The sequence below is a fragment of the Varanus komodoensis genome, unplaced genomic scaffold, assembly GCF_004798865.1.
Source record: "Varanus komodoensis strain SLA01 unplaced genomic scaffold, ASM479886v1 scaffold2, whole genome shotgun sequence".
Taxonomy (NCBI): domain Eukaryota; kingdom Metazoa; phylum Chordata; class Lepidosauria; order Squamata; family Varanidae; genus Varanus; species Varanus komodoensis.
This window is the reverse complement of record NW_025335568.1, coordinates 14,257,722-14,277,869: the sequence shown is the minus strand read 5'-3', so window position 1 is coordinate 14,277,869 and position 20,148 is coordinate 14,257,722. Positions and strand designations below refer to the sequence as shown.

Below are 20,148 nucleotides of genomic sequence, written 5' to 3'. Positions count from 1 at the left end.
CTGGCCATCAGAGTCGGAGTGAGTTCCATCCCACTGAGAGCATGTCTGTTTAGTGCCTTGTGTGCCATGCAAATAGTGTCTAGGATTCAGCTGCATAGTTGCAATTTTAATGCTCCCCAGCTAAGACTAAACTTAAGTGAACTTAGTAGAGTTAACTTTTTAGTTAACAAAAACTGGAATGGGCTGCTAAAGGTACTATTTCTAAACCTGTGGTGTTGCAGTCGATAAAAACGTAAGAAAAGCTGTGTTGAATCAGGCCACGAATTTCATCTAATTCAGGCTTGTGTGCAGACAGTCACATGCTGCCCATGGGTTCCCACAAGCAGGAAAGGAGTGCTTCAACACGCTCCTGCCCATGTTCCCCAGCAACTGATGTACTTAGACATATTGCCTCTGTTACCGGAAGTAGCATACAACCATCAGGTCGTAGGCATTGATACGCATTGTCTATAAGAATGTATCCAATCCCCTTTTAAAACCATCCCTATTGGTGGTCATCACTACATGTTGTGGAAGTGGATTCTGTATTTAAATATGCACTGAGTGAAGAGAACTGCAGGACCTAATAAACTTCATCCTAGAGTAATAAAGGCACTGGCAAAAGAACTCTCAAAACCACTTCCATTGCCTTTGAGAAAGCATGGAGGACAGGACAGGACAGGACAGGACAGGACTGAAGGAGGGGCAACATTATCCCTATCTTCAAAAAGCAGGGAAAGGAGGAAGCAGGGAAATACAGACCAGTCAGTCTGACAATCCCAGGGAAAATTCTGAAGCTGATTATGAAGCATTTTCTCTGCAAACACTTTGAAAACAATGCAGTGATTACTAGAAGTCAGGACAGATTCGACAAGAACAAATCCTGCCAGATTGATTTAATTCCATATTTTGATTGGGTAACCTCCCAGATAGACCCTGGGAGTGCTATGAATATAATATATTTCGATTTCAACAAGCTTTTGACAAAGTGTCCCATGATATGTTTATTAGCCAACTAATCATGTATTAATGAGGCGGGGCAGGGGAAGCTTAACAAATTGCAGATGGCACACAACTGGGTAGAATAGCTAATACCTTGACATACAGGAACAACATTCAATGTGAACTTGATGGGCTGAAGACTCGGTTGGGATCTACAGAATGAAATTTAATAGGGACAAATCCCAAGGAAAAATGAACAAGATGGATGTAGTTACAAGATGGGAGATACAAGCAAGGAGGATCTTAGCATTGTTGCAGATCACAAGGTGAATATGAGGCAACAATGTGATATGGCTACAAAAAAAGGCCAATACTACTTTGGGCTGCACTAATAAAAGTATCCAAATCACATGAAGTACTAGTTCCTCTCTACTCAACATTGGTCAGGTCTCATTTTGAATACTACAGCCAGTTCTGAGCCCCACAGTTAAAGAATGGTGCAGAGAAAATGGAAAAGATATGAAGGGGAGCAGCAAGGATGATTGGAGCCTGGAAACAAAGCCCTGTGAGAAGAGATTGAAAGAACTGGGCATGTTTAGCCCTGAGAAGGAAGGACTGACAGAAGAGATGGTAGTACTTTTCAGGTACTTGAAAAACTGTCATACTCAGGAGGGTCAGGATCTCTTCTCAATTCCATGCAGACCATGGAATAATGTCCCAGGTTACAAGAAGCCAGATGCCAGGTGAACGTCAGGAAAATCTTCCTGACTGTTAAGGCAATATGGACCCCTCGAGAAGTCAAGGGCCTCCCACACTGGAGGCATTCAAGATGCAGCTAGACAGCCATATATGAGGGATGCTTTGTCCTGGAGTCCTGCCCTGAGCAGGGGGTTGGACCTCATGGGCTCATTGACTCTTCTAACTCTACAATTAAAAGTATTCCTATACTCTTTCCTGAATCTCCCACCCATCCACTTCATGGGATGACTCCACTGAGTTCCAGTATTAGGAGAGATCTAGAAAAATATCTCCCTCTTCACTTTCTCTACACTGTGCAAAGTTCTGCACAGCTCTGTCAGGTCTCCTCTTACTTACCATTTTTCTGAGCTAAAAAATCTCATATTCTGTAACCTTTCCCCATGCAGTTTTCCTAGACCCTTGATTATTTTAGCTGCCCATTTCTGCACTTTTTCCCAGTGATAAAATAAATAGAAATATTTAGATGTAGTGACCAGACCCATACACAGTATTCCAAGTGTGGTATCAGGACAGTATGGTACTGGTGGCTTCATTTTCCATTCCTTTCCTAAGTAAGCGTTTTTCACCACAGCCGTGCAGTAGAGTGACATTTTCATCAAGGTGTCCATCACAGCCCTAAGATCTCTCACTTGGTCAGTCACTGCCAGCCGAGATCCCATCAGCTTATGTTTGAAGCCTGCTTGCTGACCGGCTGGCTGGCTCAGTGCACATTACTATACATTTCCTTGCATTGCACTTACCATTTTGACACCTTTAGCCCACCTCGCAGAATTGTTGTGAGGATAACATGGAGTGGAGAAGGACTATGTAAGTTTCCTTGGATTGCTTACAAGAGCTAAAAAGCTGGGATGAAAATGCAATGTAATAATAATAATCTCCCAGTTTAGAAAGATCCTCTTGGAGTTTTAACCACCCAAAATATGTCACGTTATTAGCAAAACTGGCCACTTCGCTGTGCTTTCCTAATGCTTATAAGTAAGTACTTCTTTCTCTGGCATTAATCGGAAGTCTTCATTTCCTCTTTCCTTATGGTGACACAAGGAAACATAATAAACACACAAAAATTCACTGTCAAAGAAGAAATCCAGTGCAGCAGTTAGAGAGCTGGACTAGGACTCTGGAGACCTGGGTTCAAGACCCAGACTCACCTTGGAAGCTCACTGGGTGACTTCAGGCCAGTTGCCACTTCTTGGCCTCACCTAACCTAAAGAGGAGAGGAGGTGGATTGTCTATGCCCCTCATTCTCCTTGGAGGAAGAAAGGCAGGATGCAAACGTGATAAACAGAAGAACCAAATAAGGCAAGTGGAATGACTACACACACCCCATACATTCGTCATCACTGAGACTTATAAATGGTAGTTAAATTGTCAGCTATTTTAGGGTCTTGAACTGAAAGATCCATTAAGTGAGTGTCTGCTTTTGGTAAACTAGGAAGACTAGAGGCGTAAGCTCTAACAAAAAGAACATGATGCTCAATGAAATGAACATGATGTGCATCACCTGGAGACATGTTGCTCAACGTCTTGTCAAGGGATGACTCACTGTTGAATGGAGATTGTGTATGCTGAACATGGTTTTACAGTGAGCAAGGACCAATATTTGTTAGCAGGTAAAGTGGCTGCTCCTAAGCAGGGCATTTGAGTTCAGTCAAGCTAGTCTTAGTTTGATTTCCCTCACAGGGTTGTTGTGAAGATAATACTGGGCAATGCCACAGAGACTGCTCTAAAGAGTCAATTGCAAGGTTACAGAAAATGAAGAAACAGAGGCACAAGCTGTACCTGTGCCTGATCCATGAGTTCTGGCTGTTTTACATATCAGCCAGGTATGTTTGGCTGCTACAGTTCCTGGGTGAGCAGCATGGCACCCTAGTCTGAAGTGCCTGATCCTACCTAGTCTAACACAGGCCAAGGCCTGGTTACAGTCTGGATGGGAGACTTGAGTCCTGCATTGAGCAGGCGGTTGGACCAAGCAGCTTTCTAGACCCCTTCCAACCACATGATTCTATGATGAGCACTCTTCCTTAGAGAAAATTATTCCAAGTTCATTCAAGCTCTGCACTCACCAGCTGTTTTTGCAACACAATACAGCTTTGTTTTTCTGGCCTCTTACAGTTAGCCAGTAACTTACAGTTAGCTTTTCCTCAGCTTTTTGGCAGGGGAAAGGATGCCTGCATATAAGATTTAATAACACAGGGAGAAAGTAAAGATGCCAAAGGAATCTGCAACATATTCAAGATTTAATAACACAGGGAGAAAGTAAAGATGCCAAAGGAATCTGCAACATATTCAAGCTATTTTGGATTTCCATGAATCTGACCTGTGGATTTCTCAACAGCATTTTTCAAGCTGTATGGATTCCTTGGACTTGTAGACTGCTTTATCTTTTGGAGCAATTTGCATAAATGTCCCTTAGCACAAATGCGCATAGTGCAGAGGCACATTTGCAAACAGGAACAAAGTTCTCGTGCATTCTTAAAAGAGGAAAAAAAGCCAGTTCCATCAAACAATGAAGCAAACCATGTCTGACAACCTGCAAAATGCAGATAGAAAAGATGATAAAATGTGTGCATCAATGTGTGCATCACCATGGTGCAATGTCAGCTCCCAGTTTTGAGGGCCGTTCAGTAAGACCCTGTCACTAGTCCCCCTCCATGGGGGAGGGACCTACCTTCTTCCCACCCTGGTGACCAGTTCCTCTTGCTTTTCATCCTTTCTTTCATCATTGCTACTGCTTGCTTCTTTGTCGAGAGAGAGGGAGTTTTTCGGCAGGTGAGTCCCAGTCCACCACTTCAGCCACTCCGCGGGCTCTTAATTAGTCTTTCACGGCGATTAATATCAATCAGAGATACAGAGCAAGATCCCACCATCCAGTTTATCAGCTGAAAAAAAAGAGACACAAGGAAAGGGGTGTGGAGGGGGATGGAAGAGGAGGAGAGCAGTTTTGCAAGGCCAGAACGAGATGGTGAGCTACAAGTGAGCTTTTACATGCACTTCAAGCCAGCCGGATCTTTCCTTGCTGGCATTTTTGCTTGAAACACAAATTCGTTTTGTGACTATTTTGACACTGTAAAGGGCCAGAACATATTAACCGTTACTTCTGTAGCCCCAGAGCTACAGGCAAAATGCAAAACGAATATTAAATGCCATACTCCATTTCATTTGTTCTATTATCTTTCTTTCCAGAACTGGATATAAACAACCTTTGGCCATGGATGTTTTCATGAAAGGATTTAATAAAGCCAAGGAAGGGGTCGTGGCAGCAGCTGAGAAGACCAAGCAAGGCATGGCGGATGCAGCTGGGAAAACGAAAGAAGGCATGCTTTACATGGGTAGGTTGGCAGGAGGCTCTAAATCCGGATTTGTCAAACTATTTCTGCCTGAGGGCAAGATTCCATTTTGGAGAACCTCTCAGGGGCTGCATTCTGGTTGGGGATGAAGCCACAGGAAGAAGCTAACACCAAAAATACCCCATCCTATTTCAGCCAAAAGCTCTTACAGATAGTACTGAAGCCTTAGGAGAGGCATTTCAGTCTTTAAGAGAAACTGCATGTAAATGCCCACTGATTGGTGTTTGGGGAAAGGTGCTGGGGCCCTAGAGGGACGGGGCCTTCTGAAGAACCCCAGGGGACCAGATTCCGCCCTCAGGCCTTTTGGACCACTGCTTTAAACAGACTTGGTTGGGCACTTGGGGCCCTAGAAGGTCTGCATAAAAAAGGGAACATGTGCATGTAATGTGACTGCAAGGTCAAAAGCAAATGGTCTAACTGAGGTACAGATGAGATGGATGGATGGATGGATGGATGGATGGATGGATGGATGGATGGATGGATGGCTACTGCAATGACTTGTGGGTGAAAAGAGCATTGGATGTGTCTAAATGGCAACTTCTTTGTGTCTTAGCCAGTTCCTTCCAAACGAAGCAGTCTTCTGGGACCAGGTGCCTGGCTGGGAATGATAGTTGTGATCCAACACAGCTGGAGGGTGTGGAGCGCACCAGGGGGTTGCAGAAGCCCTTTAGTGCCAGAACAGGGCTAGGAAAGCTCACCTGAATATGAGAGTCACTGGGTGGCCCTGGGCCAATGCGATCTCTTGATATCACATCCTTAGCTAACTTGCATGATTTTTATGAAGATAAATGTAGTTGGAGGACCCACATATATTTCTTCTGCTCCTCGGGAAAAAGATGTGGTAATAAGATATTAAAGAAAGAAGTGAATCCTGGGGTTACCTGGGAAGAAGAAATGCCTGTTAAACCAAATTAAGACCATGTTTTAGATAGACCCAATATTCCTTTGGCTCCTAATGTTCTCCTCCAAAGTTGTAGTGTTCTTGAAGGAATACAAGCAGCCAGACAGCAATGGCAGCCTTGGAGGAGCTCTCCTTCCTAATCACTGAGTTTCACAACAAGAAAACCAGTACCTGTTGCTTCTGTTCTTTTTACAGCTGGAGGGTAGAATGTTTTTCTCTAAGGAAGGTGGCTGAAGATTGTTTTGTGTACTGAGTGGATCCCAATTCACAAGATCACTACCAACCTTAATTGTATTCCTTCTTCCACCTTTCTGGGCCACTTTTGTGTATGATTTTGGACATAAACTTGCCCTTACCGGTGCTTTCCCCATTATTTAGTTAACATTTTTGTTAGCACCAAAAGGTGGCCTCTTTTTTCCTCACTTTCTGCATCTTCAGAAAGTGAGGAAAAAAGATACAAAACTTGCATAATATTTGCATGTGCTAATTTGTTTACATGGATGCAAATGTAGAAATCATTAATGGAACTTAAAAAGAAATGCAGCCTGACTCACCCCAGTAGGGGACACTGTGATCAGGTGACCCACGTGTCTTGTTCTTGCTACCATCTAGATGTGAAGTGTTGTGGTGGGCAACTGTCGCACTCCTGTTATGCCCCAGGTGCCTAGTCGTCAGCAACCCAAGAAAGGCACCTAATAATTATGAAGTCAGGGTTGCGTTATTACTTGTCCACAACTCTATTGGTTTGGCATAGTGGAGAATAGGATCCTTTCATCAGCCAGCTGACCAGCTGGTCGATACACACCCAGCCTTCATGCTTCAATGGTGGAGCCAAATGTTCTGCCAATGCGTGTAGGCTGAATCGCAAGCGTGCTGCACGGGTGCTGTGGCACAAGCTATAGAATGCATGCGTCCCTTTGGTGTACTCTTGTGGTGTTTCAGTTTGGTTGATTGAAGTGGGGGCTCCTTACACTATGCCAGTGGACAATGGCTTTTTTTTCTTTGTGGAGAATTGCTTTTGTCAATGAAGTGGAGATGGCAGAGCAGGAATGATGGGTAGTGCATCTTTGTTGTACAACAGAATAAGAAGGGGTGATTTATGTCCCTGTGGATTATGTTAGACCGTAACTCCTTTCTCCCCTCTTGCCAGCATAGTCAATGCTGAGGAATGGTGTAAGTTGACATCTGAAGATATATGGAGGGTCATCCGTCGCCCACTGTTGCAATAGTGAATGATGCTGCTGCTCCTTGGCTGTCCATGGGAATCTGGCCACAGTCAAGCCTAACTCTTAGTCTACAGTGTATTTAGGGCTGGTTCAGTAATCTAAGATTACCAGTAGGTTGCTGAAATCAGGCTATCCCTGTCCAAACGGGGCATTGTTGGGCCACCAGCCAAAGCTGGTAGAAATATTTTCATCCTTGAGGAACAAACGAGGATCAATGAACCTGCTCTTTCAGGAGGTGTGCAATGCCATCCAGAACAAGCTGGACACCTTCTATCCAATAGAGGAACTACCCACTAAAAGCATCTTACTCTTGTCTGGGGATCGAGTTTCACTTGGTTAGCCCTCATCCAACCCATCCAGACATCCATTTAGCACATCGACATCCACACCTGTTGAGCATGAAAGGGAGAAGTAGAGCTGTGTGTCATCAGTGTACTGAGGCCAAAACTTTGGATGACCTCACTCAGAAGTTTCATAGGGTTCAAACAGCCAGGCCCAGCCTTTGAAGATCTGCCCTAAGCATCTCTTCTGTTCCAAGGAGTTTGCTTCCATGAGTAACTCAGCAAATAGCCTACTCTTTAGTCTGACCATCCACATAATCTTGTATCTCTTAAAATATTCAACACAGCTGTCTGAGCATGAGGACCCCCAGTGAGAATCCAAAAGGCTCTCTCCAAAGTGGGAGAATGGGCATCAAAATGACAAATGTGGTCCAATATAAGCAAATGTAGAGTGATGTACATTAGGACATAACAACAACAACAACAACAACAACAACCCCAACTTCAGGTATAAGCTAGTAGGATCCTTGGTAGTGGTGACTGAACAAGAATAAAATTTTGGGGTTGTGAATATGGTGAATATGTCAACCCAGCATGTGGCAAATTCCATGTAAGGCATAATTGGGAAAAGAATTGAAAATAAAACTGCCACTATCATACCACTCTTCTACAATTGTTCAGTGCAACCGCACTTAGAATACTTTGTACTTTTCTGATCCCTGTATAAACAAAGATCGTGTCAAGCTGGAAATGGACAACTAAAATGGCCAAGTCGCTGTGGCAACTCCCCTGTCAGAAAGGACTGATTTCTGGGATTGTTTAAGCTGGAGAACCGGTGAGCACTGGGAGATCTGATAGGGATACAAAAGCACATGGTGTGGGGAAGCAGGCATTTATTTCCTTTAGTGATAATTCTAGAACCCAGTAGGATCAACCCATGAAACCGATTGCTGGGTGACTGAGGACAGATCAAAGGAAGCCCTTCTTCACACAGTTCAACTGTGAAATGCACTTCCACAAGAGGTAGTGAAGGCCATTGATTTGGATGACAAATTCATGGGGAAGAAAGCGTTCAATAGCTAGTAGCCCTGATGGCCACATGCTGCCCCCAATAACAGAAGTGGTATGCTTATGTACACCAGTGCTGGGGAACATGGATGAGAGAGTGCTGTTACACTCGTGTCCTGCTTGTGAGTCTCCTGTGGGCAACCATTTGGCCACTGTGTGGACAGAATGCTGGAGCAGATGGACCCTTGGCTTGCTCCTGCAGGCTCTTCTTCTGTCTCTTAGGGATAACCAGTTCATGTCAAAAGTATTCTTACAAATGCTACAGGCTTTCCTTGCCAGAGAGCTGCATTCATTGTTTGCAGAGCACTTTTGACTCTAGGCAGGAGACTCCCAGTTGCCAGCCCCTGGAAGCAAAGAAAGCGCCCAACAACTCCCCTGGACTGAAGAAAACCCTTCCTCTTGCCAGGGTAAAAGGCAAGCTTGACTCCACCCCCCACCATGCACAGGAAAGCAGCCCAGCCGCCATCTGCATCACCCCACCTTGTCCTTGGATTCCGTTCTTGCCAGGGTGTGATGCTCGATGCTGGATGTATTTCGGGTTGTTCCTTGATGGACATCTCTACAGACAGTTTCGGTGGGGTTCCAGTCATGGCAAAGAACTGAATGACTGCATGATTCATGCCTCATGGCTGGTGTGAGGACAGCTTTTCCATAGCAGCTCTGCTTTAGAACATGCATTCACTGAGTTTCATTATCTCATCTCCCCCCACCACCATCTGTTGTGCAAGCAGCTGAAAAGAAATAGAAAGCTACATAATTGATTTGCCTTGAGAGAAAACTCTTGGTTCTCCCTACCATTAGGAAGGGGTATTTGGCTGTGAAGAATGCCTCCTCCACTTGCCAATTAAAGAGCAATGTATTCCCTGCTTTGCACTATGAACAAAATGCATGGAAGGTCCTTCCACAAGTGATGGTAAAACACAGCCTTTATTTTTCCTATAGAAGCAGTCTCTTTTTTCTCCTTTTAATAAACCACATCACGACATTTAAATCAGGAGAATATTAATGTGAGTTTGTAGCAGCAAAATTAAACCAAAGCAAGCTGAGAGGGATTTTCTTTTAATCACCTGATTTAGTTCATTGCTATGCTGAACCCATGAAAGAGGCTTTGTGCCTTTCCCCCAAGAAAGAGTTTGCAAGTTCTCACTCATCTCCTCCAGCCTTCCGCAGATGAGGATGTGGATGTGCTTCTGAGGACAGCCCAATTCTCATTGCAAAGACCCATTGCACAAACCTCCCCGGCTGATCCATCCTTTGAAACAGAAAATGGAGAGCATAGCCTCAGGGTGGGAGGTAGTATAAGAGTGCAATCCTATGAAGATCAGGCAGAAAAAACTTCTATAATTCCCAGTACTTCCACCAACAGCTAGTAGGAGTTGTTGGACTTTTTCTAAGTATGTACAGGATTGCACCTTATGTGTATTTCTTAGAAGAACAAAGAAAGGAAACCTGCTTATTCCTTCCCAAGTACAGTGACTATATTAAATTGTCTCTTTGTTGCCACTTACATATAAATGAGCAAGGAAGTTTAATATCGGAATCAGTCCACTGGAGTATTCAGCAGGGCATTTAACGACACAGCATATTTTTTTAAGTACATTAATCATCCCACTGACTTCAAAGTGCACAGCAAATTCTCATCCTTCATTTGATTAATTTTCCAAAGTTCATGTTTCATTTTCGCTAATTGTTCCATTAATTGTTGCTATTCTGATGCATTGCAGGCCCCATAATAGAAAGATGGCAGGGATTATTAGTGACTTAAGAGTTCCCAGTCATGAAATTCAATACAGTAGGAACATTTACATGGTATTGTGACATTAATACTAAAGTTTCAGCATTAATTAACAGCTGGTTCACACAACTGCTTTGGGCTCTCTTTATCTGACGTGATGATGCTGATCTAAGCAGACTTGTCTTCCTCCTTCAGTTCAAGTAAAAGATGCTATAAACTGGGTGGGACTCTAAGGCTTTTCTATGAGGCTTTTAACCTGCCACTTTGCCAAGGCTTCTGCCTCCAGACACTTGGTAGGAGTAAGACTGGATCCTTTGCACAGCTTTTTCCCCAGGGTTTTGAATGATCTTCCTTGCTGTATGTTCCATTATACAAGTACTAGATGATGCTGTGGGAAGCAGAATTGCACAAATAGCACCAGAGTTTCCTAAAATGAAAAACTGTGGAAATGGCTGCAAAGGACTGGAGGATGGCAAAGCACCTGTGAACTATTGTGAGTGAGAAATCACAAGTGCACCGTAATTGCTTCACATAGGAAGGTGGCAGAGTATCTGCTTTGCAATAGATGGTCACAGGTTCAAGTCCTGACATCTGCAGATTTTTTAAAGGATCTGGTAGCAGATGATGGAGAAGCCCCTGAATGAGAGCCTGAAGAGATGGCCTGATGGGAAAGAACGGCTCAACAGCCCTCTTTTAAACTACTGTTTTATGCATGTTACTCCTCTTGAGTGCCGTGATTCCTGGTTTCACCTCTGCTTTTATATGCTCGAGTCTTTCTGAGATTCTTGAAGCTGTTTTGAAGCCAGATAGACAGGATATCATTTTAAACAAATGTTAGGTTTTACCTAGACTGGAGGCAAGGAAGCTGCAATTTGATGTGTTGAAACCTATACAAGTAACTCCTTTTGCTGCACAGCTGGAGAGGAATAGCAGAAGATTTAAGACTTTTGTAGTCGTTCCAGTTTTTAGCCATTACAGGGGATGGGCCACATGTGCTGGTCCCACTTCCTGGGGTGGAGCTGTAGGGAAGTGGTGGAGCACATGAGGAAGGTCCCAGCTTCAGTCCCCCAGTATCACCAGGTAGTGTTGGAAAAAATCCCCAAACCCTTGAGAGCCATTGCTGCCAGTCAGTGTCAGCAACACTGGACTGGATACTCATGACATGGCAGCTTCCTGAGTTCCTATCCATGAGAGGGTCTGAAGGGCCATTCCAACTGAGTTCATCTCAACATGAATAGAATCCTTCCGTCATCAGGAATTTCAAGTCATTGTCCTCCTTGGTTGTGTGGAGGATCGTTAGCATGTTCAGCCTAGTGTGCTTAGAACCCCCTTTCGAAGCTTCCTGCTCAGTCTGGGAAGGTCGGAGGGATCCAACACCCACAGTCATTGTGGCAGGTCTAGCACAGGCGACCCTGTTCCCTGTCAGCAGAGATTTGCAAGGCCAGAATGGGGGCCTCCATCAGAGACGTCGAAGCTCTTTCCATCCAAGGGCCAAATTGCAGTACGGCAAAATGCTCAGGGGGAACACTCCACTGGTGAGCAGGGCAGTCGGCAAAGGAGGAGGGCCAAGATACTCACATATCTTAGCTTGAAGCTGCTGCTGCCACTGACGGAGCCTTAGCAGCAGCGCTCGACCATTTTATAATGGAACAGTGGAGCACAATAGGCAAGAAACCACCAAATAACTGGTGCGCAGGGCAGGGCAGGTCAGGGCAGGAAGTCGCCAGAGAAGGCAGTGCATTCATCAGAAGAACTCCAGGGGGCTGGGCTGGACTCCTGGGCTCTAGGTTCTAATCCCCTGCTCTGTGTAAATGCAAACCGCTCCTTATGCTGCACTGCAACAGGTGAAGAACCTTATATAACCCTTTCCCTTGCCCAGTGTCCTCAGAAGGGGCAATTTACATTGTAAAAAATTATATGGGTGGGTAGGAGCATGTTAGTCCTTTTCCAGATTCTTCAGCCTCTCCCCAGGGGAAAGTAACAGCTTTTTCTCTCTGCCATTGTAGCAGATTTGCACTTACCTGACACGCAAGGGTTTGGGACCCCACAGGAGCAAAAGTGTGGGGCTTGTTTTCCTTCGATTTACTAAGTGAGGCCATTTAGCAAAACTAGAGCATTTCCCCAAGCTCACCTGCTACAGTATGTCTTCCATCCTCTCACACACACACACCCCGCACACCAAGGAACCCTCTCCATTGCATGTGATTGCTGAAAATAACTGGCATCCAGTGAGGAAAGGGAGGCTGGGGAATCTGGGAATCAACACACGTTTTGGACACAAGGAAGGCAGCTCTGCCTTTGTCATGAAAGATGACTTCATGCTTATTATGGAGCCAGAAAGTAACCTGCTTAATAAGGATGCCAGACCTTCTATGTGTGTTCTGGAGGAGGCTGGCACTGGGCCTTCAAATTAGAAAAAAGTCAAATGATCATCTGTTCAGTGTTAGCAATCAGAGTATTGGGAAACTCTCTCTCTGTGAGAGTTTGCACACCAAGGAGATAGGCTGGTGTAAGTGGCCAGTGTTCAAATGTCATTGTGACAGTCCTCATACTCAAGCCCCCAAGAAGAAGCCACAGTCTCATTCCCAGGATCTAGGGTGACCAGGCATCCTCATTTGCAGAGGACCCTTCTCCCTTTGAAGGGCTGCTGGTGAACCAGCTCCTATCCAGCAGTGTCTTCTGTTTGAATGACTGTTCAGTCTGATTCGTGTTTCAATGCAAGGAGCCATTAACATGGTTGACTGTTGCCAGTTAGCACCCAGATAGCAGCCTGCAGGCAAGTACATAGATCGTATGGTGGCAGCTTTTTGCAGTATGCTGACATTTAAGCTGCAATCTTGTACCAGGTTACTTGGGAGTGAACACAGCAAGACGTACTGCTGAGGAAACATGCATAGGATTGCATGTTTGCATTTTTGTTTAAACTGTACTCTTTTCTTCTCCTTTTGCACCCAGAGTATACAGTAGCGTATACTCATTGCATGAAAATGTGTGCCTTCTTTCCTTTGACAGTTCAGAAGTCTTCACCCTGCCTGGATCTTATCTATTATGTAAACTGATTTTAAAAATCACTATTGGAATGTGTATGCAAATAAGCACCCTAAAACCATGTGGTTCTAGCAGCATTGGTGTAAAATCAACCAATTTGTGGAAATCATAATTTGCACAACTTGCAATTAATGTGACTCTGAACCACATGGTTTTATGTGCTTATTTGCCTCAAAGTCATAAGCATAAAAAACTGCACAAGCCACAGTCTGTCTTAGAGAAGGAAGTCTGCAAACTGGCTGAGCTCACAGCACGGGGCTCAAAAACCAGAATCCAGAGCACTAAACCATGTAAATCTGTTGGTTTCCCATTCTCCTATCAGATGCCTCACACCACCCTAAATTCAATCAAGTCTACTCACTGGAAGTTCACTGGGTCATACTCACAGGGTTGTAGGGTAGAAACTTTGCTCCAACTTGGTCTCCCTAAAGCAAAAGGCTCCCAATATCACTGGTACTTTTTGTTTTCTTACAAGACTGACTTTGCAGAAAGATTGCTCAGGAACTTGCTACAGTATGGAGAAATGAGGTATGCTTGAATCAATGTGATTTGCTAACTTTATGCTTGTGTTTACTAAGACTAGTTTTACTCAGTCCACTGGATGATTGCTTTCTTGTTTTAATGCACAGGTTCAAAGACCAAGGAGGGAGTTGTTCATGGGGTCACAACAGGTAAGTGCATAATTGCATTTCTGTTTCTAAATCTACACAATAAATCTCCCACTTGTCCCTTAAAGTGATATTTATGTTTGTGTAGGCTCAGTTTCATGGAGGTGAGTAGGTGTATAATACAATCAAGCATCCTGGAAACACGTAGCCTGTCTCACTGGGAAATGAATAAGTATAAATTTCTTAGGATATTAGTTTCTGCTGTGCTTCCATTCCACTGACAATCCGAATGGTGCACCATCAGTAGCAGATGCTGGACTAGAAAATATGTTTAGTGGGAGAGCTAATGCCTCTTATGTCAGTGGACTCAATGAAGCTTTTATTCTGCACTTTAGAGGAACTGTCCATGGTACTGAATGCCATTCCTAATGAGAAACCCCAGAGTAATTTCTATACAATTGGCATGGGAGTCACCATTCTCGCGTACTGTGTAGACCCCCATCTAGTGACAATACACATGGTGACACTCTTGTGCATCAAGCTGGCTCAGCAGGGTTTGGATGAGCATCACCATGGGGATAGGAATGCACTGCAGCATTTGAGTCTCCTACCCATATAGAAGGGGACTGCAGGCGGCGCAGTGGTTTAAACCGCTGTGCTGCTGGGCTGGTAGATCGAAAGGTTGCCGGTTTGAATCTGCACAGTGGGGTGAGTTCCCGTTGCTCCGTCCCAGCTCCTGCCAACCTTGCAGTTCGAAAGCATGCAAATGCAAGTAGATAAAAAGGTACCACTTCGGTGGGCAGGTAACAGTGTTCCGTGCACTTTGGTGTTTAGCCATGCCAGCCACATGACCACGGAGACTGTCTGCGGACAAACACTGGCTCCCTCAGCTAGGAAACGGAGATGAGCACCGCCCCCTAGAGTCAGGCATGACTGGACTTAACGGCAAGGGGAAACCTTTACCTTTACCTTTCCCATATAGAAAGCTGTTTCCACAGGTGGTTCTCCCTTGCAGGGCCGGCAATTGTCTATAAATTCAGTTCTGTGGCAGATGATCAGAAAGGCTGTAGGAAGATTTGTATCATATTCTCCAGTGACTCTCATCCTTTGGAACCACGCAGAGCAGCCCATGGGCAGGTTGAAGTGACATGACAAGCCACGGTGGCTTTTTACCATTGTTGGTCTGCCATGGGGATGTGTGAGCACTCCATTTTGTGGGTGGGGAATCTGATGGATTTCCTGGGCTCAGCTCTCTGCATTCATTTCTCTTTGAAGTAGCCATGTGTCCAAGCTTCTGTTGAATGTGAGCAGCATTCATGGAGCACTGGACAGGAATTGAGCCCCATGCTTCCATGCCATCCGTAGCAACCTTTGTGCTGCTGTACATAACACAGAAGAAGGTTGTTCATGCAGCACTCACCAAGAATGGAGCCCTGGATGAATGCTGTGCAAGCAGCATCCCTCTTCTGCATCTCATGCAGCAGCCTTCGTGGAAGAAGATCGCAGGTAGTGCAACCTTTGTTCCATGAATGCTAGAGGGATGGAATCCACCATGCTTCAATGCATTCCTCGTCTGTCATGCTGTCAGAATCCCACTGCGGTATTTTAGCATGGTAGGTTTGCTCTTTGGAACAGTCTGTCCTATGGCTGCTTGGTACCCCAATGGCTTGTTGTGTCATCTGAACCCAAAAGACACAACCCATCATGAAACAGAGAGCTACTTGTCAAGAGCAGCCCATTACTAGCCTTGTCAAGCAGCTAGCCAGGGAATGCCACTGACAGCTGCTGTTTTGCACAACCATTGGAGACATCTCTCTTCCACCTGCCTCCTGCTCTAAAGGTCTTTTAGGGGCAGAAGTGGGTGATTCACTGGGTGTCCCTTTCATGTACAAGAGAGAGAAGCTCCTCATATGCACAAGGACAAGCAGCGGGACTCCACTGGGTGATGGAGCTCAATTGGCAGCAGCATTGCTCAGCAGATTCTCCTGCTTGTCCTTTCGTTTCTCCCACTCACGAGAAAAGCACTTGGGTGGGTGCCGGGGTGGGGATTCCTCCTTGCAAGCAAGAGTGACCAAGGGGAACAAGCTGAGTGACACTGTTCCTTCCACATCTGGAGCAGGATGCAAAGATGCCTGATCGGCTCCCTCTTCTTCTGTGCTGCTTTTCAGGGCAGGAGCCCTGTTTGCACAGGAGACTGCTTGACAGCTGTGGCAAGCTGGACTCGGCTCACAGTCACAGCTGTCAAAGAGAGGAGCCTCATCCCTCCCCATGGTGTCTCCTGGGAGACTGCCGGGAAGACTGAGAGGGAAGAAGATGGAGGGAGGGAGGAGAGTTACCATGATGACCAGATCATCTGCCAGGCACATTCATGCAAAAACTTGCAAAGTGTGGAAACCACTCATAGTCGCTTGTCGTGATACACACCTTTCTCCATATTACAGCAATTAGTGACTCTAAGAAGCAATCAACAAGTTTCAGGGATTTTTGCATTAAAGAAACCATTGTCTGAAAGAAAGAGTTAAACAGACTTAAGTATTACATCATACTCCTCCGAGCATGAACATAATTGCATCATGTTTGCAACAAGAAACTTTGTGATTATAGTTGGGACGAGCCTTATCGGAATCTATCCCTCCAAGCATTTGTGGGCTTCCCCTTGTGCTCGGTTTGGTGAGCCAAGCTGAGAGGAAGTCCGTGAACAAGCGTGGAGCCCCAGTGGTGTAACTGGTAACCTTCTTCAATGCAAGCTGCAGCAGCTCCAAAGGCAGCTGTAGCTGGCACAGGAGAGGTGCAGTGGTCGCCAGCAACTGCTTTCCTGGCGAGCCCTTCATGCCCAGCCTTCTTTGCAGTTGTAGGCACTCCAAGGGCAACTGCCCTTGGAGCAGAAGAGGAGCTTATGCAGCACCAGGAACTCAATTCCTGGTGAGCACCCAGGAGTCATTGACCACCCTCACCAAGAACTCAGACCCTGGGCCACTTCAAAGTGGACCGGGATCCAAAGAGCCAAGCCCTGGGAATCCAACAGATTCTCACCATTGGACTGATTCCTCACACATCCCTAGCTATGAATCCCCCTCTTGTACATTTACTAGTAAATGTTTAACCCATGATTTTCAGCAGGAAGGTCTAAACATTTCCTTAAAGGAGGGAGCTAAGAAAAGGCCCCAGTAGCTCGAAACAGCTCTACTTAGGAGCAAGGTGTTCTAACCAAATGCTGACTGCCTCAAGCTTAACACTGAGAAATGACACTTTCTCCCTTCCTCACCTTCCACCTTTCCACAGTTGCAGAGAAAACTAAGGAACAGGTATCGAATGTTGGGGGAGCAGTAGTGACTGGAGTAACAGCTGTTGCGCAGAAGACGGTGGAAGGTGCAGGAAATATTGCTGCGGCCACTGGCTTTGTCAAGAAGGATCAACTGGCCAAACAGGTTTGTTCAACTGCTTTTATAGGAAGGGGGTTAGCACTGCAGTTGTTCTATATAGTTGTCACAGTTGTTGTTTTTTGTAAACCAAAAACCAAAATGAAGAATCTTTAAGTCATCATGAGCTTCTGGATTTTAAAAAAATCTTTCTTCTCTTCCATTTCTGGATAAACCTAATGCGTGAGGAGATGTCTGAGTTATGCATTTCCCTTTGCAACATTGTGTTATGTGTTGCCTTAGCCTGCCATGCCTCGTTGCACTGGAATCTGCACATTATGAACATCAAGTGTGTTCCACTGGTGGCTACATTTTAAAACGAAATAGCACCCTTCGTGCTCCCCATCTGGCTCTTTTCCCCAGATCTTATTCTCACTTCAGGAGAGGCAGTGATTGGTCCAAGGTTGCATGCATCCATTGCATAGCCGAGTGAGGATTTGTGCCTACCTAAACACAGGAATATGTGAAATTGCCTTTACCAGGTCAGGCAATTTATCCAAATAACCTAGTTTGGCCTTTCAGACCATCTGTGGAGTACCAGGAGAGTGTAATAGTTCCAAGTGTACCAGAGGCCTTCCATGTGCAAACCACAAGTTTCTCCCTCTGAGCTACCGTCCTTTCCCTTATGTGGCGAGGATGAGGATAGAGGGATAGAAATTCCCTCTGAATTGCTTGTGGCTTCTAGTGCAGCACTTAGTAAACAGCACATTCTATCTCAATGTTGTCTTATTTTGAAAGAAGTTTATTGGACGTTGCTTCTCCTTAGAGAAATGGTGGAAGTGTTCTTTCCACATTTGCACTAGTCATGGGTTTTGGCTATTGGTTAAAGGAGAATTAAAGGATTTTGGTTATTGATTAAAGCATAAAGCAAGTGGTGGTTAATGTACACTCGGTTTGGTGTCTTTGTGGAATGCCTTTTTCAAACATTTGTAACTCACAAGAACGAACCATCAGGGAATTGGGTGAAAAGCTGTTCAGGAGGAAGCTGTTATATTTTTATAACTTGTGGGCATTCCTCTCTGTCAACTGCTGGAAGGCAAGTTCTATCCATCCTTTGCAAGTAGCTCTCTGACAAGCACGCTCATGATGGTGTAGCAAAGGTATGGGAAGACAACTAGCGGGGCTGTCTCCCCTGCATTACAGAGGACAACCTTCTGTGCAAAGGCATTCTCTGCTTCAGGGGTGATGGACCTCTCTCAGCCTGAGGGCCAAATTCCAATTCAGACCAAGATCAGCTTCAGATTAGTTCTTGGGTGTCATATTCCAGTCATGGGTGGGGCTGAAAGGGATGGGCCTCAAAACACCAACATATTTTATCTTAGAGCACTTACTTGCAGTTACTAAGCCTTTTAGAAAGTAGGGTAACATGTACAAAAGCTGGGAAACCATGAACTGAAGGGTGGTTGAGACAAGGGGGTACCGCCAAAGGAAAGGGCTGCCAGACAAAAGCTAGATGGCCCCAGGCTTGAGGTTCTGCACCCCTGATTTATTTGAATGGCCATATGAACAAATCCAGTTTAAACATTAAGAACCCTAGAACAGGAGATCAGGGGCCTTAAATTGCCCATCAACAGCAACACCCGGACTGAGCAGGCAGGCCCTGTTCTCTTCACCAGGGTGAGATAGGTTGCACTTCTATTTAAATTATAGCCCTTAATTTTATATATGATATACTGGGAAAATAAAATAAAAATATTTTATCACATATAAAATCAAATTCAGCTTCTACCACTTTTTCAGAATCATTGATTCATTATCATTTAAAGCACAGCCTATTTAAAGATTATACTAATCTTCCATTAAATACTTGTTCAACCCACGTCAGGATAAATTTATGATGTGAGTCAATGATGCAAGATAAATGCATCCATTTCTAACAGCTTTTGCACTCATATGTCATAATAGCTTAATTCTTTGGTCATTTACTAGATCCCAGTGGATGCTCTTTTTATCATCCAAAGCTCTCCAGGCATAATTTTTAAAAGGAGATCAGAACAGCCTCTAATATCAAAAGAGTGCCTGCAGAGAGCAGATGAGGGAAGGGGACCTGGAAAAGCAGAAGAGGGACTGAATACATTTCCCGGCAGAGAGAAGATTCCCTGCTTCAACAGGTCTAAAGGGCAGCCATTGGAAAGGCGATTCAACCATGAGACACCTTTCGTGATGTTCAGTCAAATGAAGGAGGAGGACCTGCATTGCCATGCCTTTAAACTCGTGGTACATCCATCCAATAACATTGGAAAAGTGCTAGAATTACCATTGAGGAGGCTGGCGTGTATTGTGTAGCTTGACTCAGAACTGAGCGCTGGTTGCATAATGTCTGAGACACAATAGGCTTCTGGATCAGGTGGGTTCTGGAAATTCCTTGGCCCTTTAATGTGACTTTGCTATCCTCAGTCCTTGGAGCAAATAAAGGGAAGCTCCCAGTTCAGCCCTTCAAGCAGAACCAGCCACTGGGCAGCAAGCAGGAGCAGGCCAGTGCAATGGAGTGGTTATAGTGCCAGACCAGAAGACTGGGGTTCAAGAGTGCGGAGACCTGGATTCAAGTCCCAGCTCAGCCATGGGGCTCACAGGGTGATTTGGGGCCAACTGCCGACTCTCATTCTAGCTTTCTTCACCAGGTTGTTATAAGGATAAAATTGAGAGGCAGGAGATCATGAACAATGCTAAGGCTCTTCAGAGGAAATAATAAGCAGGAGTACTGCCATCATGGCATCTGTGCAGGACATTTGTTGTGGTCCCCATGCCCTTGTGTCCACCTAGTGTGAGGGACTGAGGCCAGGTTTTCCCTAGACCATGAGAGCCCCACCAAAAGAAATGGTCTGCATCCAGTTG

The 20,148-nt window shown here is 45.1% G+C and overlaps 1 protein-coding gene across 1 annotated transcript in view; it reads left to right on the top strand.

Annotated features, from left to right (window-relative positions):
• The window catches only part of SNCA (synuclein alpha), a 60,923-nt gene that overhangs the window by 3,095 nt on the left and 37,680 nt on the right, over window positions 1–20,148 (top strand). Inside the window, exons 2-4 of the mRNA XM_044429385.1 lie at window positions 4,864–5,009; window positions 13,916–13,957; window positions 17,177–17,322. Coding sequence (XP_044285320.1) covers window positions 4,889–5,009; window positions 13,916–13,957; window positions 17,177–17,322 — 309 coding nt within the window. The 5' untranslated portion in view covers window positions 4,864–4,888. The remainder of the gene's footprint in view (window positions 1–4,863; window positions 5,010–13,915; window positions 13,958–17,176; window positions 17,323–20,148) is intronic.